We start from the raw sequence: 21,913 nt of genomic DNA, 5'->3' as shown, positions 1-21,913 counted from the left end.
TACTTAGAAGTTCCTGGCATGGAGCAGATGCTTAATACACACTATCCAGTGCTCACACTTGGCAGATGTCATCTATACACAGAGAACCTGGGAGAGGTTAAGAAGTGTAGATTAAAAAAAAAAAAGTGTAGATAGAAAGGTACATAGCTCCAAGTAATTTTATTTTTTTATTTTTAAAGATTTTATTTATTTATTCATGATAGTCACACAGAGAGAGACAGAGAGGCAGAGACACAGGCAGAGGGAGAAGCAGGCTCCATGCAGGGAGCCCGACGCGGGATTTGACCCCGGGTCTCCAGGATCGCGCCCCGGGCCAAAACCCCGGGTCTCCAGGATCGCGCCCCGGGCCAAAGGCAGGCGCCAAACCGCTGCGCCACCCAGGGATCCCCTCTCCAAGTAATTTTAAAAGATGGGATCATAGCACACCTGCTAGATTTAAAACTAAAAGTAATTTGACTTGAGTTTAATAGGGGGAAGAAAAAAAAACACCTAGAAAATTGCTGAATTTTAGATAAGTTTTTACTTTCCACAGAGGTATTAGTTCATTAAAAAAAAAAAGAGGTATTAGTTCATAATGAATTTTCTCTCATGTTAAGAAACAAGATTACAAAATTCATCAACAGGGGATCCCTGGGTGGCTCAGTGGTTTGGCGCCTGCCTTTGGCCCAGGGCACGATCCTGGAGACCCGGGGTCAAATCCCGCGTCGGGCTCCCTGCATGGAGCCTGCTTCTCCCTCTGCCTGTGTCTCTGCCTCTCTGTCTCTCTCTGTGTGACTATCATGAATAAATAAATATATCTTTAAAAAAAAACAAAAACAAAATTCATCAACAGATTGGAGTCTTGGGGAAAAACAAGAAATGCTTCACCTGTGCAGGCTTCATCATCTTCCCTCCATTCCTGATTTTGACTCTAATGTTTTCCCTTTGTCTAGGTTTCTAACACTTAGATTCTGCTCTGCAACCATGATTCTCCTAGTAGGTCATCTTTTTTTTTTTTTTTAATATTTTATTTCTTTATTCATGAGAGACAGAGACATAGGCAGAGGGAGAAGCAGGCTCCCTGCTCAGCAGAGAGCCCAAAAACAACCACTCTGAGTTTGATTCCAGGACCCCTGGATCATGACCTGAGCCGAAGGCAGGTGTTTCACCGACTGAGCCACCAGGTTCCCATCCATTCCTTTTTTTAAAAGCATACTTTGTCTCTAGGTTTTGTATTTGGAGTCATGTCCTCGTTGTACCAGGAAAAGTGGGGAAAGACTTTGAAACGGCACCGCTGCCCCTGCAAAAAGCCTACGGTGGGAGGGAGTTCCTGTATTTAGGGACCTGTGCCTTTGATCATCTTGGACCAAGTCTTAGTTGTAGAAACCTTAGGGTAATGCTAATGGTTCCTGTTCAGAGATATGCAAACGAATTTTGTCCTGTGGAATGCCCTGGGACGCGCATATGTACATTCACTTTGGTACTTCTTAGCTGCCTGTTTGTGCTGTTCTAATTTTCCTTTAAACTGGTTGGAACATATTACTTGTTCTCTAATTATTTAATGAGTTAAATGAAATTTTTGACATGTGTTCATTTTAGAGAGTCATGATTTTACCTTTAAAAAAAAGGGGGGCCTTTTAACTCTCGGCTAGATTTTCAATGCTGAGTAGTTGCGGTTTTTTTCTTTTTCTTTTTTTTCAAAGAAGGCCCACGGGTGCTGTTTCCCATGATCCTTTCCATGTTGTCTATAAATCCAAACAACCTCACTGGGTGTAATATTCTTGGTTTCCTCTTTTCCACACAACTTTGAAGACTAAGCTCCCTTGTCTCCTGGAGTTGAATGTTGCTGTGGAAAAATGAGAGGCCAGATTGATTTTTTTTCCTTCCCTTGTTTGTAACTTGGGGTTTCCTCCTGGGCTCCTGAACGGTTGTTTTCTCTATCCTTAAAGTTTAGCCAGAGTTGGTATGTTCCTGATGATGATCATCCCAAACCCCTCCTGTGCCCTCTCAATCTCCAAATATTCTTTGGCTTCAGCTGTTGGATAATCTACTTCAAGGAGCCAATCCTTCTTAGGTTGGAAGTTCTGGGCTCCATCTCTCTGAGGTCATTGCTATGATTTCAGCTTTTTCTCTGTGCTAGGAGTTTGCTTTTCAGATGTGCGTGTGATGCCGTGACTTGGTTTCTAGATATGCAGTGGTCCTGTTTGGGTCCTGATATTGGTTCTCGACTGTCTCTGCTTCATGCTCTTTTGATATCGAATTCATGTCCTCATGCCCCCTTCTCTAATCTGGGGCTACTGGTTTTGAGGAAGTTGCCTTTGATCCTGGGCCCTATCAGCTCTCATGTCCTCATGTGATTTCCTTGCTTTTCCTGGCACTTGACAGAGTGATCTTGCAAGTTCTTTTCATCTGCGTGGTTAACTGAGCCCAGTCCCATGGTCATCCTCCTTGTGGCTGTAATACAGGGACCAGCCTGTGTCCAGCCCCACCCCCCACCTCAGGACAACTGCGAGGGCTGTGTGGTTTTTAGCTGCCTTTTTGGTAGCCCGAGTGTGCAGGGACCGAGTCCTCTACAGAGGCCGCCTGGCAGGGGGCTACAGGCCTTGTCTTTCCGGCCATCCCCTAAACACTGCACCCAGACCCCTCTGCCCAGCCAGGAGGGTGTCCTCCTGCCATCCCCCACCCCTGCTGTGCAGCCCAGGATCCGTGAAGGTGGGGGGGTCCTGGAGGCCACTGCTGTGGAGACTCTTCATAGTTTGTTGGTCATTCTTTTCATAAACAATTTGTCATTGTTACTCATTTCCTCTGCATGGGGTAGGGGTACTCAAGTTCTTCCTCACTCTGCCCCCCCAGAGTCTGAGCTCCTCTCCTGCGCAGCCTCCTAAAAATGTCACTGTCCAGGTCCGGCTGCCCAGAGGCCCCGAGAGCCTGCTTCTGCAGGTCTGCCTGGGACTCTTCCCCACCCGGAGTGGTGAGGGTGTCTAGGCCTGGGGGTGGGAACTGCTGAGTCATCTGCTAGGGCCATTGCATTTTGGTCCTATTAAAGGAAGACAGCTCTGATTATGTGAAATCACATGGCTCTGAACGACTCACAGTTTTGGAATGTCTAAGTGGGTGGGCAAATTGGATCATTCATTCTATTGGTGGGGCCTCTGAGGCCCAGAGAGGAGAAGTGACTGCCCCAAGGTCATACAGCAAGGCAGCAACAGACAAGTTTGAAGACTTGGAAATGCCAACCAGGCCTGGGGATCAGGGTGGCCCACCTCTGAGGTCAGGAAGGTCCATGGCATGAGGAGCCCCCCGGTCCCATCTCCTGGCCTTGCAGAGAGGAAATGATTGCAGCCCTGCTCCTGAGGACTGTGGTCACGCGCTTCCTTGGGGGAGGGTGGCTACCCTGCGAGGCATGCTATCAAATCCCAACTCTCTCAGGAGGAGCCCCACTTCCTCTCCCGCCTGCCCCCCCCATCCACCCACCACCCTGGCAGCTGTGCTTTCAGCAGGAGCCCAGAGCCTGGCAGTGACCCAGTGACCCGGGGCCAGGTGGCAGGTGGAGTGGTCCTGGTAAGGAAGCTGCAATGGAAAAGGTGGGGGATCTGGATTAGTGCCAGCGATGGCTGGGGTCAGGCTTTTCCGAGAGGGTCCCCCACCTGCCCAGGGAAGGGGCTGCCAGAGCAGTGGGGGCCTGGTGGCTCAAAGCTCCAACTAGAGGCCTGGGCTGGGGCCCTCGGGGCAGGTGGACCGAGCGGCTCAGTGTGTCCTAGGTACTCGTGGGCCTCCAGCTCTGTTCCTGTGGCACCCCAGCAGCCTGATGACATCGGGCAGCGCGCCGAGGGTCCTGGGCCCACCCGCTTGCTCCTTCCAGGGCCTTCTGAGGCTCAGCTGGCTCAGAACCATAACAGGACCCTCCCCACAGGGTTGTGATGAGGATTAATTCCTGCAAAGGCACACAGGAAGCAGGGCTCTCCATAACGGAGCCACTGAGCCCAAAATAGATCCATTCCACAAGGTAACAAGAAATATTTCAGTGGAGCTTTTTGCGAGGTGATGGGGAGAAGGAATCGCACCGTTCACCGCAGAGCTGCAATTTCATTTCTCTCTGGGGCATTTCTGATCTTTTCCTGCTAAATTCCCCTCCTCCCTCTGCCCCCACCTCTTCCCAGTGGCCCTTTTACTTCTCAGGCCTGGCTCCCTCGCCCAGAGGCGGGGGCTGGCGGTGGCCCCCACGTGTGTCCTGGGGCGTGTGCGAATCACGCCAGTGGCTGCTGCGGCTGGTGCGGGGTCCCCGCCGCCGCGCTGGGCACAGGAGGACCCGAGGAGGTCAGCGCCGACTCTGGCCTCCAACTCAGGTGCACGGGCCCCAGCTGCTTCCACAGTGGACGCTGAACACAGTCCCCCACCCGTGGGCTTCCTGGCTCTTCACAGCAACCCCAGGAGGAAGACACTGATAAGTCACCCCAGTTTTTGGATGAAGAAGCAAGACCAAGAAGCTAAGGGCTCATGTGACGGATGAACACAGAATCTGAAGTCCCTTGTCGTGTGACGGTGTGGCTGCCCTGCCATCCCGCTGGGTCTGTGACAGGCCAGGCCTGCAGGCGTTTCACGGGACCTGTCTCCCAGACAAGCCTGCAGACCACCTGGTTATTATGGCTAATGTTGTCACAGAAACTTACAATTTAGGAGTTTGCACACCCTCTGACATCTCTCCTTGGGTTTCCCAGGGGTTCCTGGTCTAGATTAAGGCCTCCTATGTTATGGGGTGCTGTCTGCCAATCTCCAGAACCCCAGAAGCTGGATGCTTATGATGGTTGGATAGCTGGGTGTGGTCATGCCTGAAGCAGGCCTCTTTGTTTCTTTTTTTTTTCTTAAGATTTTATTTATTTTATTTATTCATGAGAGACATAGAGAGAGGCAGAGACACAGGCAGAGGGAGAAGCAGGCCCCATGCAGCAGCCCGATGTGGGACTCCATCCTGGGTCCCCAGGATCAAACCCTGGGTCGAAGGCGGCGCTAAACCACTGAGCCACCAGGGCTGCCCCTCTTTTTTTTTTTTTTTTTGAGAGAACAATTTTATGAAAGAATTATGTTGAGAATGGCTGACGCCACTGAGTGAGAACAGATTATTCACCGCTTGACCCTGGCACAATATAGGTCACAAACAACAAATATATAGAGCAGGTCTTTGCTAGAATGACAACTGCCCATGTCCAGAGAGTGCCAGGCACCTCATGCATTACCATGTTAAATCTTCCTAAAGATAAATCCCACAGGGTCATGCTATTATGACCTATCTAAGGCAAAGGAGAGTTAAGTGAATTACTCAAGGTCACACAAGAAATTGACCCGACTGGCCTTTGACCTCAAGGACTCTGACCCAGGAGCCAGTGACAGTCTTCCTTCCTGTGAGCTGGTGACACAGCCAGGGAAGGCCAGCCCCATTCTTTTCTGAGACAACTCTGTTCCCAGCTCACTTGGATCCCGTTGGGTCTGGGCAAAGAGAGCAGGCGCCAAGTAAACACCTAAATGGCATTTTTCTGGAAAGCCTCTGTAACACATTGGCGCCCCAACCCCCTTGTCTGAGTCCCCAGTGGACCGTATCATGAAGCAGCATTTGCCTGGCCTGGCAGGGAGACAGAACTCTGCTCTCAGGCAAACTTGGCCGGTAATGTGATCCCATTTGACCCCACAGGCTGGCAAGGCCTGGGAAATGTCAGCTTACACTCGTTTCCACCATTTCTAAGGGGGTTTCCTTTGCCCCCAGAACACTCTGCAAAGCGCCCAATGGGAATGGCAGTTCGGTGGCTGTTCCCAGCTGCCAAGTCACGGTTGAAGATGTACTTTAGGGCTGGAAGGGGCTGGAGAACCCTAACTCTCTCATGATACCAGACTCCTGCCTGCGAAGGGCTCCCACTGGAAGAAAGATTCTGACCCACGGACAGGCTCGTCCAACATCATGAACGGAGGTAGCTTAAGCCGTCAGGGAAACCAAGGGTGAAAGAGAATTCCTTGCCCAAGGCCCAAAGCTAAAAATCGCCTCAGGAGAGGTTTGTTTTCACCTTGTATTCACCCCGAGGGCTGACCCCTGCTGCCCTTCCCTCTTCCTGAGGCCTGTGGGTCTCAAAGTGTGGGCTGGGGGTGACAGGTGGCTTTAGCCTCATAGTTTGTGGGGGTGTTTATAAGGACTGCAGACCCTCAGGCTGCACCCCCGATCTTCTGCATCAGAAACAGTTTTTTTTTTTTTTTTTTTTAAGATTTTATTTATTTAGGGATCCCTGGGTGGCTCAGCGGTTGAGCATCTGCCTTTGGCTCAGGGCCTGATCCTGTAGTCCCAGGATCGAGTCCCACATCGGGCTCCCTGCATGGAGCCTGCTTCTCCCTCCGCCTGTGTCTCTGCCTCTCACCCATCCATCCACCCATCCATTTACCACCTATCACCCATCCATCCACTCATTACCCATCCATCCACCTATCACCCATCCATCTATCCATTACCCATCCAACAAATGTTATTAGGCACCTGCTGTGTGCCAGGTCCTCCTGGTCACAACCCCAGTCTGAGCAAAGCACAAAGCTAAGCTAAGGACTGTGAAGGGAGTGTTGGGACTTGTGGGGTGGGTCCTTGCAGGCTGGCTGGGACCCCCTTCCCCTTCCTCTGTGCAACACCTGCTCCTTGAGTGAGAGTTCCTGCTGTGCTCCTTGAGGTCACCTAAACAGGTGGCCCAGCCCAGGGTGCCTGTCCTCTTGAAGTTAGGAGGGTGGTCAGGTGGGGAAGTGTCACTTTCTGCTCAGAAGTGGGTTCCTGAGCTGGCTCTGAGATCCTCTCACCTTTCCCGGGAAGTGAGGAAAAGAGAGCCAGTGGGGCTGGATGAACCCTAGGACCCCTGGCCTGGAGGCTAGGCAGCTACTCTAGCCTCCTCACTGCACAAGTCCAACCCCACTGGTGCCAGCAGGCCTGGCATAGCCCTGGGAGGGGGTGGCTGCCCGTGCACCCATGGCCTGTTTCTAGTCCACAGGGGTTCCTACTCCACAGCCTTTCTGGAAAAAAGCTGAGCCCAAGGTGGCTGAGTGGCCGTCTCCTTGCTTTATTTGATTATAAAAATGATACAGGGCTTATTGTAAAAGTTAATCTATTCAGAAAAGTAAAAAATCACCTCCATCCTGCCGCTTTTACTATTCTGGTCAGCAACCTTCACACACACACACACACACACACACACACACACACACACACACACTTTAGTAGCTTTGCTGTTCTGTAGCCTGCTTTTAAGGAAAAAAAAGAGCTGAGGTTTGCAAGCTGTATGAGCACAGAGCACCCTGAGCTATGCTGTGGCCCTTCCTGCAGCCATGTGGCCCGGAGTTCTGAGCTGGGCAGGGTGGCACCATTCTGCTCTCCAATAACCACTGCGGGGGACTCCCCAGGCCAATAAGCAGTGCATTCACCACATGCTCTTCAATAAAACATAACTTAGCACAGAGCTGGATTTTTCATGTAGGGGGTTGTGTGGCCTTTGAGGGTTTACTTGCTAAGTATAGGGGAGGAAGCGTGGGTGAGAGAGAGAATGCGAGCACACACACATGCACGCACACCCTAAACATCAGGGGAGATGCTGGGCCCAGGGGGCTGCACCAGGGGCCCCAGATGGAGCCTTCAGGCAATAGTGACCGCCTGCCTGGGAGCAGTAGGAACTGTTGGGATCACACATGCAGGCACCATGTCATCTCTCTGGGATGTCATCGGAGCGTGTGGGCAGCCCCTGTGCCTGCCCGTTTCCCCTCCTTGGCCAGTGGGATCGATCTGCTCCTGTCGCCTGCCTGTGACCCTGAAGGTTGCCTGGCCTCTCTGTGGACCAGCAAAGGCCTACTGCCTGCCTGCTGGCATCCAGCTCATCCGCTCTGGTCTTCACTGACCTCATGGTCAGAGCAATTTCTCTAACCCTCAAATCAGATCATAGCTCTCTGTTGCTTCAGCACCTTCCCCGGGCACAAGGCCATGCTGGACCATCTGGGCTGGCTTCTCTGCCTCCCTCAGCCTGTCCTGAGCTGCAGAGATGCCCCAACAGGCCAGGCTCTGTCACACCTCCAGCCCTCACCACTGTGCTTCCTTTGGGTCTGGGGCCTCCTTCCCTTGTTCCCAATTCGTCCTCATTCTTTAGGGGCCGGAGTTTCACTTCTTGTGCACCTGAGACAAGGCTAGGCCTCAGCCAGGGGCTCCCAGGGCACCCCCAATATTGCTCCTGTTCCCCTTCTCCTGGGCTGGGAGAGCATGTGCTCCCTTGGCTGGCTGAGCCTTGCCGAGGCCTGGGGCCAAGCCTGAGTCCCCGGGGCCCGGGCCACCAAGGCTTGTGGAGTATGTGATGGCAGCGGTGCCCACCATCACTGCACGTGGGGACCCGGCGCTTCCTTTCTGGCGCGGGTGAGACCCTGAGGCTCGGGAAGCTGCTGAGCACACAGGTCACTCACCTGGCGGGGCAGGCATGGGCTGGCTGGGCTGGGCGCCGACGAGCTGGTGGTGACAGATGGACTGTGGTCCGGGCTCTGGCGACGCACGTGCAGACAGCGAGTTGCAGTGGGGCTCGCGTGGGCGACTTCTCTCTGGCACAACTGTTAAACCACAGCTGCCGCAGACTTTCACGCTTCTGTCTTGAGGTTAGAAGGGTTACAGCCTGCCCGGGGTCACGAGAGGCTTGAGGCCCCTTGCTGGGGAGGCCCGAGGGTGCTGGGTGTGGGCAGGACGCCAGCCAGAGGTCCGGGCTTCTCAGACCCACTTCCTTCCCAGCTGGGATTCGGTCTCCTGGGGGTGTTCTTCAGGCCCTCCCCAAAGTGGTGAAGGTCCCCCGGGTCAGGGCCTCAGCTCTCCACCCGACCTTCACCTTCGGGCCCGTGCTCACTGCTCTGGGCTCTGCCCCTCGGAGGGAGCACACCCCATGGGTGGTGAGGACCTGCCCCAGAGCTGGGCAAAGGGCCAGGCTCGGAACTTCGTGGGGCCTCCAGGCTGCTGGCGGGGATGGAGGACATGGGGCCAGGACAGGCTGATGGCTGTGGCCGCTGTGTGTGCCAGGCCCTGTGTGGGACCCGAAGGGACAGAGGCCGTGGGGGAAGAACTCCGGCATCCGGAGTAGGCCTAGGGGCCCTCCGAGTCCCCACCGGGTCACCAGTGGGCCCTGGACCCTCGGTGGGTGGGTGGAACCACGCAGTCAAGCTGCGAGGACACTGAAACCCCAGCCTCAGACCCTCGCCCCTCTCCAGGGTTCTGCGGACTCAGTCTACCCTCTTGTCCTGTCCCCTGTCCTCTCCCGACAACCAGAACAAAGTGGCCACCCTGACCAGGGGCGAGTCTCATTCCCTCTCCCTTCTCTGCCCCCCCACAAGGAACAGGGGTCTAGGAAAGCCAGGCTGGGAGTGGGAAGGACAGGAGAACGAGTGCTTTTTGGAACGCAGGAACTTCTGAAGGCCGGGCTGTTCGTCCCGGCAGCTCTGGCGGTGCCCGCGCAGCAAGAGGCCTGAGCCTGCCGCCCACTCCGGGCGGGCCTGGTCAGGGCGGATCGCTCGGGCGCCTCTCGCCAGCCCGCTTGTCCAAACTGTCCGTGAGGCCACGTGGGGGCTGCGGCAGCTGCCCTGAGAGAGAAGTGGCTGCGGGAGCCTCTCAGGGACTCCGCCCGGCCCTCCCGAAGGGCCCATGACGCCGTTGTCTCTCCGGCCAGAGGCCTCTGCCCCAGTGGGAGCCCAGGACCTGGGGAGACCCAGGACGGCCGCCAACCCCGGCAACCGCTCAGGGTAGAGACACAGGGCTGGGGCCCGGCGGGGCCTCCCAAGGATAGGGGAGCCTTGGGGGCTCAGAGCAGCTCCAGGTTGTAGGAGAAACAGTTTCTTAAGAAGAGCAAGGGGGCCCAGACCACAGCTCCACTTCCTCTTCTGGAGAAAAACCGCAGCTCAGCTGTGCCAGCTGGTAGTTGTGCAGCTCTATCCCTGGAGCCAGCCCCGAGGGGTCTGATGTTTCAGCAGGTAGTGGCAGGTGGCCCCTGGGGCTTTGGATGGAAAAAATGGGGTCGAGAGAGGAGGCTGGATTGTCCAGGGAAAGAGCACAGACCTGGATTCCTTACAGTGTATTGTCTAAACTGGAACACTTTCAGGAATGAAAGGGAGCGGTCTTAATTATTACACCAGGACAGCAAATGCAACCTGGGACTCTTCAGGGCAAACCGGGATGTGTTACCCTACTTATCACCACTTCTTAGCTGTGCAGATCTGGGCAATTACATAACCTCTCTGAATTCTGGTTTCTGCATAAAGAAGGCTAATATCATGTGCCTGCCTCCCAGGGCTGTTGGAGGGATTAAAGGAGTGAGTTAAATTATGTGAAAATCTCTGGAACAGCCTTTGGCATGGAGTGGGCTTTGCAGGTTCTCCCCTGTGAGGAAGTGGGGTTCCTGTCTTTCAAAGTAAGCAAGGACCTATCAGCTTGCTGGAGTCCTCATGGTGGGAGAGCCCAGGGAGGCAGATCCCAATCTTTCTTGTGTCCTCCACAGGCCTGATGGGGGAAGGTGGTAGAGGCCCAGACCCCTTCTCACCCTCAGGCCTTCCCATACCTGGGAAGGGTGGGCTGGGAAGTGCCCCAGGCTGGAACTCATCCCCCACCTTCCTTCCAGCGTGGTGATGTGTGTGCACAGAGGCTCTGCTAGGGCCTAGTGGCTTGGTGGTCACTGGCTCTCCTTGGCTGTCAGGGGCACAAAGTCCCTGTGCTTCTGCTGTCCTGAGATTGCCCACGTGCATGTGACTGCATCCCACCCTCCACCCCCAGGGAGATCCGAGAAGGCTGGAGGCTGGAATGAAGGAGGCCACTAACATTTTCCATGCCTATTGCTGGGGCCTGAGAACTTAACAGAGTGTATTCCAACTCAGAATTTTTAAGAGGGGAGTGTGAGGCCCTGCTCTGCCACTGGACCCTGGACTGGCCGCAGGCATCCAGACCTCAGGTTCCTGCCTCGAGGTGAGTTAGTAGGTTTAGGGTCAGAGTCAGCACCATCTCCCTCAGCACCCAACTCTGAGGGCACCCTCTGCACTGCCCTTTTCTGTCCCAAGGCCCTGGGAGCCCCAAGATAGTGGGTACTCCCTCGGGAGACAGTGGTCTCCAGTATCTGGGGAGAAGAAGCCTCAGGAAAGGAATGAGTGAGGCTGGAGCCAGGAAGTAAACCAATGTCTGTGGCATCAGCTCTGTACAGAGGCCACCCTCTAAACTGCTCCCCCCCCCCAAGCCAAAGCTGCCACAGGTGGATGGGACCTCCAGCCAGATGCCAACACTCCCAGGTGACCTTACCCAGCAGCCTCAGCTATAGGCCACTTTGTCCTGTTTCCTTTTCTCATCCCGAGAAGGTTCTTCTGGTTACTTGAGTAAGAGCTTGATGGTATCTTTGAAAATGTTAGCTCTGTAAGACTTTTTTTTTTTTTTTTTTTTTTTTAGATTTTATTTATTCATAAGAGACACAGAGAAGCAGAAACATAGGTAGACGTAGAGGCTCTCCTATAGGGAGCCTGATGTGGGACTTGTTCCCAGGATCCTAGGATCATGACCTGAGCCAAAGGCAGACTCTCAACCACGGAGCCACCCAGGTGCCCCATCTGGAAGACATTTTTTTTTTTAAACAAATTTATTTATTTATTTATTTTTTTTAAAATTTATTTATTTATTTATGATAGTCACACACACACATAGAGAGAGAGAGGCAGAGACACAGGCAGAGGGAGAAGCAGGCTCCATGCACCGGGAGCCCGACGTGGGATTCGATCCCGGGTCTCCAGGATCGCGCCCTGGGCCAAAGGCAGGCGCTAAACCGCTGCGCCACCCAGGGATCCCCACAAATTTATTTTTTAAAAAATTTTTATTTATTTATGATAGTCACACACACACACACAGAGAGAGAGAGAGGCAGAGACATAGGCAGAGGGAGAAGCAGGCTCCATGCACCGGGAGCCCGATGTGGGATTCGATCCTGGGTCTCCAGGATCGCACCCTGGGCCAAAGGCAGGCGCCAAACTGCTGCGCCACCCAGGGATCCCTGGAAGACATCTTGAGAGAAGAGGACATAGTCCTCAGTGGACTCCTGTCTGGCCAGTCTCCTCTGTGTTACACGTGGAGCCCAAAACCCCCAGGTAGCAGTCGAGGAAGTAAGGAGTCGAGTGCAGCTGAGGGCTGCCCCTCAGGGTGGGTACAAGATCCGCCTCAGTACTCAGCCTCCAGGCAGAGCCCACAAGGCTTCCAGCCACATCCCATCCATTACCTTTGGCCCAGGCAGGGCCTCCTCTCTCTGACTGAGGTCCAGGAGAGAATTGGGACACCAAGCAGGTCTCTAAAGTTACTGACAGCTAAGAAACAAGCTCCCCAAAGAGGTGCCACTCTAAGACTTTCTGGCCAATCAGCCTACCAGTTGAAGGTCTTGGAAAGTGAGGCACCCCCCCACCTAAATATTAAACATGAACAGCTCCGATATTCTCACCAAGAGAATGTTTGATCATTCTCTTGTTGGCTCCAGATTTGGGGATATTATCCAGTGTTGACAACTTAATAGGCAGAAGGATGGCATCTCATTGTCCTAATTTATACTTGTAACTGGGGAGACTGGGCATTTTTCACATATTTGTGGGCCATTTGTACTTCTTCTGGGAAGAGTCTTTTACATCCCCTGTTCATTTTTCTGCTGAGCTGGTTTTCTTCTTTTTCATGATTTGTATAGGACTCTGTATTGTGGATATTAATTGTCATATCTTTTTGTTTTCTCTGTCATTTGTCTTTTAATTTTGTTTATGTCACCTTCTGCAGAGTTTTACAGTTTCACAATGTCCCATGCATGTCTCTTCCTGAGGCTTCTGTGTTTCATGTCGTGCTTAGAATTTCTCTCACTGAGATGATTCAGCTGCTGCTTCAGACATTCTGAGAAACGACGGCCACAAGGCTTGCAGTGGCAGCAAATCATGCTTATTCAAAAGAAAAGGTTTATTTTAAAAATAAGAACTGTCACCCCAAGCATTTATTTAAATATTAATAGTTACGGGTAAAAATTATAAATGGTATAACAAAACTAACAGCTTTATATTCACAGATGGTGAGATGCTGACAAACAAGAAATAAGATCTATGTACATTGAGATTTGGTTGTTATGAAAATGCATATGAAGGCTTAAGAAACGGTCTATTTATAGGCTTTGGGGGAGCCATAATCCCCAATTTTCTAGCGGCTCCTGATGCTGCTTGAGAACCATGCAAAGATGAATGAGGTCCAAATATGTTGGAGGATTTACTTTTAGAAGATGTCTTTCTGCATGCGGTGGACCCCCTAAGAGGTGACAAAGAAAAGAAAATTAAAATGTTAAATAAAATCAAAAGTGAACAGTCTTCTTTCTCTTAAACCTGCACAGAGCTATATAATCGGTCTGTGATGTTTTCCTTGTTCTTCTGTGTCTCTGTTCATCTCCTCCTTTAAATCCCCTGTAAGTTTCCTTTATAATTCAAGGAATAGAGGACTGCTGCCCTTTGCACAATTTCATCCTAAATTTGTCTTCCTAAAATGGCAAGGACTATTTCTTAATTTTGTGACCTGAGAGTGACCCCTGTGTCTGCACCCCCACCTACACCTCTCACCGCTGATAATCAAACCCCTCCCTCTGGACAACAGAGCCCAGACCCACGTTCCTCAATCTGACCAAATAAAGGAAGTGAGAATACCTTAAGATCCCAACTGTCAGGACAATAGACACTCTGGAATTATTGTGCTTGCCCAGTTCTGAGAAAGGTAGCTTTGTAGGTGAGTGGAGCTGGGTCCTGCTTTGAGCCTAGCGGGGCGGGAGCAGAGCACCGCGGAGCCTCCTCCTGGCGGGACCCAGCTCACCCAGCAGCGGGGGAGTCTGCAAATGTGGTTCCCAGGGGAGGCGCTTGGGTCTGGCGCCTGTGTCATGGCCACGTCGCCAGCAGCTCCCTCTCTTGCCCACTCTCCTCTCCTACTCACTGCCTTCAAAACCAGGCAAGACGCCCTGCCACAGCTTATTACAAAGTCCTGCCAGCACCTCACTTCCCTGACTGACCTGAAGATACCAGATCTTTTTTTTCCTCCCAAATGAAACAAAAGCAAAGAGCCACGAGGCCAGCATTTTACAAGGATAACAGGAGAAGCCTTTCCAAACGATGTGGGTTATTTCCCATGGTTTGTAACCAGTCTGAATCCATGCCAGAGTTAATTCCATAACACTAGGGCAGGCAAAGGGCCTCCTGCCTCTGAATTTAGGGGTCAGGGTCTCAGGGCCACCCACCTGTGGTAAAGGCATTCTGGTGGGCTGGGCTGCAGAGTGGTTTTTCAACATTTTTAAACTCTTGCTTGAGGGCAGTTTTACTGCAGAACTGGCAAAGATCTGCTACACCGGCAGAGAAGCAGCCTTGAATTTCCCTACGCTGATTTCCTGCTGAGAAATTAAGCCCTGAGCAAAAACCTGCTGTTTATGTTGATTTACAGAATGAATCCGCCAACTGCGGTCTCTGCCTCAGCCGGGCCATCCATTTCACTCCCACTCGGAGAGCCTAGAACACAACTGGTTCATTGTATGTTATTCTGAAGATGTAAAACTCTGAGGGTAGGGTGGGGAGTTAAGGTATCTGGCAAAGAGCCACTTGTATTCTGTTGCTGTGCGGAGTCTCAGCCAGGTGAGCAGCTGGAAACTGTGGGAAACCATCACTGTGGTTCAGTGGGAGTGAGAATGAAAGCACGTGTACAAAGAGGCTGCTACGAGGGCTGAAAAAAAAAAGTTACAAAACTCACTGGTTTTGGTTGGTAGGGATTAGAAAAGAAACCCGTTGTAAATGCATAGGCTAATTAACAACTAGCATCAAAATTGTACTGGTTTTTGGAGAAGTGTGCTACTACTACTCCCTAGATGAGGTTCTAACCCACAAGGCGAAGTGCTTCACTCTTACAAACAGAAGTTGGAAAAACTGCAAAAGGAGCCAAGGGCAATCGAACATTGAAATATGGCATGCTTTGTTCGAACAAGTAAGAATGAGGAGATCATAATCATGGGTAAGGGATCTCCGCGGGCAACATGCAGAAATGAAAGCACTCTGGGTAGGCATGGGTGAGCCAGAGGCCAGTCCTACCTGGGAAATTGAGACCTCCCTGGGAAAAGCCTCATGCAAGCCTTCCCCAGGCCAGGCCTCAGCTTCCTCATCATAAACCCCAGGGGGCTGCACCAGATGCCTTTTAAATTCTCCTTCAACTCTGTGAGCTCCTAAGGAAGTGAGTATTTCCCAAAACAGAGGAATAGACGAGGAAAATAAGAAAATGTCCCCACCAGAGAACATCTGCTGGTCACTTGCGCACTAAAAACCACAAAATTAAACTAACATTTAGTAATGCCTTTAATTTCTGTACCCTGGCAGAAGGATTAGCACATACAAGATGTTTGTTTATGGACTTAACAAGAAAACGACAATTTGGTAACATTTGCCTTCCTTTTCTCTTCCCCCACTCAATTTTTTTTTTTATTACCCAAAAGGAAAAGAGGTAGAAAAACTGCGAAAGAAAAACACAACAGCTTGCAAAAGTTTTCCGAGGACTTGTTTCCCTTTTCCTGTAAGCAGTTCTGTTAGATCATCCAGTTATTTGGGGGCCACATTCTCCAGACTGATGGGGTGGTCCCCATCCTGCCAGACTTCACTTACCTGCAAGGTCAGGGCAGGGGCTGTCAGAACTAGTGCAATTATGAAGATGTCAGAACACTGTACAAATCACCAGCCAGGACCCGACAACACCCCATTCCCCACTGGCATGCAGGGAGTACCCTAAAGCTGCCGCATCCCGGCCCAGGGACATCCTGGTCCAGGGACAGGAGGTGGAAGGCCTGGCTTAACTGATCTTTCAGTTTGCCTGTTGTGGCCTTTTGTCTGCTGCCCTGTGAAGGTTGGGAGGCGGGTTCTTCCAGGTATTAATGAGGGGCAGGAGCACTGGCAGGGAGCACGCAGGGCTTCAGGGCGCAGGCCTGCAGATTCCACAGCAATAAAGGCAGGGTAGCAGGCACTGATGCAATCATAAAAGCAACATGGAAACAAAACCCTTTGTTTGCTCAGCTAGTATATGATTTATAACATTTTAGGTGGAAAAGTCCCTTAAGAAGAGCAATCATAAAACACTTTCGTTTTTTTCCCCCAAATACAAGGTCAAAACTGGAGACACTGGGGCAGCCGGGTGGCCCAGCAGTTTGGCGCCACCTTCCACCCGGGTGTGATCCTGGAGACCTGGAATCGAGTCCCGTGTCGGGCTCCTGCATGGAGCCTGCTTCTCCCTCTGCCTGTGTCTCTGCCCCCCTGTGTCTGTCATAAATAAATTAAAAAATCTTAAAACAAAACAAAATAAAACTGGAGACATTTTCGGTCAAGTAGAAAACTTGAGTGATAAGCAATTTAGGAGTAGAGATTTTAAAATCTGAAACAAATGTTCCTGTTTTGGATTCAATCTTAATCATCACTCCATTAACTAGGGAGGCAAACACTGAACAATGGCTTATTTTAATGAAAGCTTCAAAGCGACCCGGAGCACTTGCGCTTTTGTACTTTCCTCCCCGATTCACTGCGGCGACCCAGACTGAGCGCCAGGACATACCCTTTTGTCTTGGAGCCACCAAAGCTAGTTCTCTTCCTCTTAGACCTCTGGGTGGCTGACATCCTTTTCCTCTTTCTTTCATTTTTGGTTTTATTTGCAAAGTAGTGAGAAGATACGGATGTTTCCTCGTCGAACTCCTCAGGGGCACTTCTCCTGGTGCTTCTGCTGCTGCTTGGGCTGATTCGTGGGGAACCATCGTCAGCTACAAATGGACAAGGCAGACAAGTGTCCGTGACGCTGTGCTGGCCCAGGTCCTGTTACAATCCACGTGGAGGTACACAACCAGGGGTGCAGTTTGGCTGCTACCTTATGCTTTCCTGGTGTCCTCCTGCCACATGGGTTCAACAATTCTACAAGAATAGAACAGCTCTCTTTTATGTGAACAGAGCCCCAAAGTCCTCACTGGAAATTTACTTTTAAAGTAAGGAGATCAGAATTCATTAAAGAAATCGGTGATACTTTTTTCTTTTCTTTTTTTTAAAGTAAGCCCTACTAGCCCCAATGTGGGCCTTGAACTTACAATCCTGAGACCATGAGTCCCATGTCCAACTGCCTGAGCCAGCCGGGCGCTCCAGAAATTTGTGATACTCTTTATCTTAGAGACATCAGGTAGGCTCATATTCTGTTGTGTGGCCTGTGTCCCTGTTATCATTTGGGTAGTAAGTCCTGATAAGCTCTTTGAAAAGTATAAAGTGCGGGGATCCCTGGGTGGCTCAGCAGTTTAGAGCCTGACTTCAGCCCAGGGCATGATCCTGGAGTCCCGGGATCAAGTCCCACGTCAGGCTCCCCGCATGGAGCCTGCTTCTCCCTCCGCCTGTGTCTCTGCGTCTCTCTCTCTCTCTCATGAATAAATAAAATCTTAAAAAAAAAGACCAATATAAGAGAAACATTATGCTCTGCACCTCATCTTTGAACAATGGTTACTTAGTAAATGCGTGTCAGAAAAGCCTAGGACCTATTATACTCTTCAAATACAAAAAAAACACTTCTTTACATTACAGTTGTGAACATGTCACATACTATGCAGTAAATGGGTCTGTATGAAAGCACTGGTTTGCACAAAAAAGGTGGTATTTTCCGTAAGTATTAGCATCCTAAGGCACCTGAAAAGCATGAAACCTCTCTATGGGTCAACAGGGATCTCAGCTCCATTCTCTGAAGGAAGGAGTTTCCGGGCTGGTCTGGCTCCCCTTCCTGCTCCCCACCCGGCCCCGCCCCGAACTGGCAGGAAGGGCCCTAACCCACAGGATTCCTTGTCTGTCCAACACTAGTTCACACGGGGAGGCAGTGCAGCTCTGGTGAAGCTGTCATCCCATCATCCTAGCTGTGGGACTTGGAAATAAAAAGGCTGTGAAATGGGGTGTTGTGAGGACTGAATGATACTAGCAGGCAAAGCTCTTGGCACGGCGTCTGTCCCTCACTAAGTGGGAGCAATCATTACCACGCTGTGGGCTGTTTCCACAGAGCAGCCCGTCTTCTGTGGGCAAGAATCCCCTTCCAAACGAGTTACTACACTAAACAAATGTTAAGTTCCTACCAATATTCAAAGCAAGGCTCTTAATGGAATAATTACCACACAGAGGAATTTACAAAAACCCCACCTTTCAGCATTTTGTTAATGGGTAAAAAGAGGAAGAGGGACAGAATTTGCAACAGACGCTCACTCATTGCTCATTCTGCTTACCTTTTCCATCAACCTTGGGTAGAAACAGGGAAAACACTGACATTGTTACAGAAGCAGGGAAAACACTGACATTAGCCTCTGTGTCTTACTGCATGGCACGATGCTGGAGATGGGCACGGGGCCTCGTATCCCCTACAACACAATCTCCCTGTCTCTATCTTCTTCAGGTTAAAGCTGTCTGTGGCTCAGGGATGAGGTTCACAGTGAGGGGCTACATGATGGGCCCAATGTAACCCTGGGGACAGTCTGCTAATTGCGCTCACTTGGGCTGATTCCTTCTGATAAGGATGATTATCTAGCATTCCAACTGCACGTTCATTTTCCCGAAACATTTAAATTCTACTCTTAAATTTTATCTTTAGACACGCTTGTCAGATAACATGCTCCTCCCGCAGATAAGGAAACCAAACACAAAGAGGTTATTTGTGGTCTGCCAAGGATAGCAGAGTAAGATGGGATTCCTCGAGAACTGGAATTCCTGGGTCCAAAGATCCTTCTCTGGGTCCTACTAGCAGGTCCAGTACCTGCCTGGCATTCTCCAGGGGTGGGGGTGGGGCTAAGCACCAGTGTCCTCGAAGAGGTGCCTGGCACACCACTGGGGGCTGCTCTGAGCACTTTGGTGCCCAGGTGACCGGCTGCAGGAAGCATTCACACAACCCAGAAACCACACAATTCTAATCCAGTGAGATGCAGTGCTTAACACGAAAACAGGCTTTTAGAAGACACGTATTTAGCAGTGTACCGAACCTGGCAATGTCCACTCAGAGTATTTCTGTAATATTGGAATCACTTCTGCACCATATTTTTCCAGTTTGTCTTCAGTAACACCATCAATTTGAAGCAAAACCTCGGGATCAGAAGATAGAGATTCTGTGCAAGGCATAAAATCAGGAATTCAAATTACCACCCATAGAAAACCCACCGAGTTCATGCTCATTCACTCATTCAGCACATTTGTCAAGTGCCAACTAACTGCAGGGCACCAGGCACATAGGCCAATTTTCTAAAAGGCAGTTTGTGCTGACAGAGACAGCAGACAGGCCCAGAGAACAGGAGTCCATCATACAGTTCCAGCAGCAAAGGCACGTAGAGCGGGGGCAGGCGGAGACAGTGAGGGGCACGAATGGGGGAGGGGGATCAGAGGCGATGTGTCTCAGCCTTGAACCTGACTTTGCTCTCACCTGCTGTTCTCACAACAATGACTTGTCTAGCTGTCACAATGATGCTCCCTGTTTTTGGAGAACGCCCACATTTGTATTTCTGGCTCTGACTGCTCCCCTGTACTCCAGACATGTAGATCCTACTCCATAAGGCCACAGTTGAATTCTTACTCTGCCCCCACCCTAAACCCGTTCTTCTTCTAGTCTCTCCCATGTGGGGTGAAGCAAGTATTTAGACTTGAACAATGGACCATTACGAGTCCCCTGCATATAGATGGTGCATCAGTCTTGGAGTTAGACAAGCTTGTCATTTTAAGGATCGCTCCGGCTGCTCATGGAAAATGAACCATAAGGGAGAGAGGAAACTGGAAGTCCCTGCAGACCCCCTGCAGGAGCAGGCAAGGATGCAGTCAACTACAACACGGTAGTGGGTTCTGACTGAAGAGAGAGATCCCGGTCTGTAGGACTCATTGATGGACTGCCTCCTGGGGAGTAAGGAAGTGATCATTTCTACTATTTGAGCAAAGAAAAGGTAGACCTCAAATCTGTGATTTTCGCATCATTTCTATGTTTGGAGGAAAAGGAAAAGGCCTGTGGGACAGACCAGCAGGTTTATGGGCGGCTGATGGAAGATGAAATTGGACGGGCAAGCAGAAATGCAGGTGCTGCTTGCCGAACAGCCGTGGTCCCCTGGATGCATGAGGCCTGGTTACTGCTGATGGTGCTGTGGGCACGTCGGCAGTGTCCCAGCCATGCTGGTGCCACCTGAGTGGAGTCTGACCGTCACACGAAACGGCCGCCAGAAGATGAGAGTGTGAGAGCCCTGGGAAAGTGACTGTGATGCCCAAAAGTGCAGGGTCATGGGGAAGTATCTGCAAGAATATAGCAAATATCCTTCTTTGAGGAAAAGGTCACGAGGCCATGACACCTGTGAGCAACATCCTAGCACTTAATGGGACCCAAAAAGGATGCCTCACATTGGGGGGGCAGCATTACATGTGTGTGCCTGAGAGATGTGTGGCCTCCTGTTGTCACTTCCTGGCATCATCAGGGAAATGCCACCATCAAATCAGGACGGCTGACACGGGATTTGATTAAAATGCAGGGGTAAAGAGTGGAGCGTGCCTAAAAGGCTATGTCATTCTCAGTGACAGACTTATGTATGATAAAAAATCTGTACTTAAATAAGTCAAAAGCAATTCTTTCCATAAAAGCACTGTGTCATTGTTTAATTAGCACCATTTTTGCTTTCTTAATAGTACACAAAATAGCAGTGTCTGAAAACAGCATCTCAGAGTTGATGAGACACTGTGATGATCTAGGATGGTAGGAATGGGAACAGAACAGAGAGGTGTGGATCATAAGATGTGATGAAGGAAGAATGCAGAAGGTAACACATACATTAATCAGTCAGCTATGTGAGTGACTTATTTTATTTTTCAGGGGTTTTCCTATTAGGGTTCTGGGCTGAGCTGTTGGGAGCAATGGAAATAACCCAGGTCAGCACATATTTCTTAACTCAAGCAGTGTGCTAGATTCGGGCTCAAAGAAGCATGAAACATCATGTCTTTTCATAAAGAACATAGCTCCTTGCAGAGACATTTGTACATAACATCGCCAAATGTCATAAAGCAGGCAGATAATAAAGACAAAATCAATGAGTGACGGCTAGTATTAGTGATTACAATTATCTACATCCTGACATCTGGCATTAGAGGGAAAACTATAAAATTAAAATTATACTATGTGTCCGAATAACACAGTACTGTACATATCTTAAAGACTGTATTTCAACTCAAGTTTAAGTTGTTTCTTTGAGCTTTCAGTTTAGAGATTATATAAAAATAGTGAAAATAAACTGAGCTAGATCTCTGCACTTAAAAAGTTCCTTAGTGAGATAAACTTTTGGCTTATTAAATCATGCCAATAACAGAGGACTCACCCACACCTACCTGCAAGCTTCTTGAGAGTCACAGTATTAAAAATATTAAAGTAGTGGACACCAAAAACTTTTCCCAGAGATTTACACACTTCTGTCAGTTCTCCAAGACACTTCTTTACCACTTCTTCTCTCTGAGACATCTTTGCCACTAAAGCAGCTTTCTGTTTTTTTATACTGGTAGAATTTTCCGTTTCTATAAAGTCTACCTTTGTGAGAGAGAAAGTGATCACAGGAGTGGGTACATGCACACTTGTATCTAAATACAGGCTTCATTTAATTCTTAACTGCATTTTTTAGTTTTTTGGTTTTTTTTTTTTTTTTTTTTTTGTATTTCTGTTATGTCAAGCAGTTACAGCAAGACCCTCAGAAATAGGGGCTGTGCATTCCTCATCTTTACATGTCCAGTGCCTGGTGCAGTACAGCTTCTTGATAAATGTTTACCTAATGAATGTATGGTGATTCAGAGATCAGACGAATTCACTTTGATAGGTACTACATTACTTGGGTTAAAT

General features: G+C 50.2%; 1 protein-coding gene across 3 annotated transcripts in view; it reads right to left on the bottom strand.

The window, feature by feature from the left end:
• Positions 1 to 11,686: 11,686 nt before the first annotated feature.
• Positions 11,687 to 21,913, bottom strand: part of BLM (BLM RecQ like helicase) — a 98,835-nt gene continuing 88,608 nt past the window's right edge. For 2 of the 3 annotated variants that reach the window (XM_055326741.1, XM_055326742.1), the window contains 4 exons: positions 21,412 to 21,607; positions 19,047 to 19,169; positions 16,616 to 16,817; positions 11,687 to 13,306 (listed from right to left, as the gene is read on the bottom strand). In XM_055326741.1, the coding sequence (XP_055182716.1) occupies positions 13,129 to 13,306; positions 16,616 to 16,817; positions 19,047 to 19,169; positions 21,412 to 21,607 (699 nt within the window). In that variant the 3' untranslated portion in view covers positions 11,687 to 13,128. Of the gene's footprint in view, positions 13,307 to 16,615; positions 16,818 to 19,046; positions 19,170 to 21,411; positions 21,608 to 21,913 lie in introns of those variants that run through there. The other variant, XM_055326743.1, reaches the window with a different exon arrangement.

The sequence above is a fragment of the Nyctereutes procyonoides genome, unplaced genomic scaffold (assembly GCF_905146905.1).
Source record: "Nyctereutes procyonoides isolate TBG_1078 unplaced genomic scaffold, NYPRO_anot_genome, whole genome shotgun sequence".
NCBI classification, from domain to species: Eukaryota; Metazoa; Chordata; class Mammalia; order Carnivora; family Canidae; genus Nyctereutes; species Nyctereutes procyonoides.
This window is presented reverse-complemented; position numbering and strand designations above follow the sequence as displayed.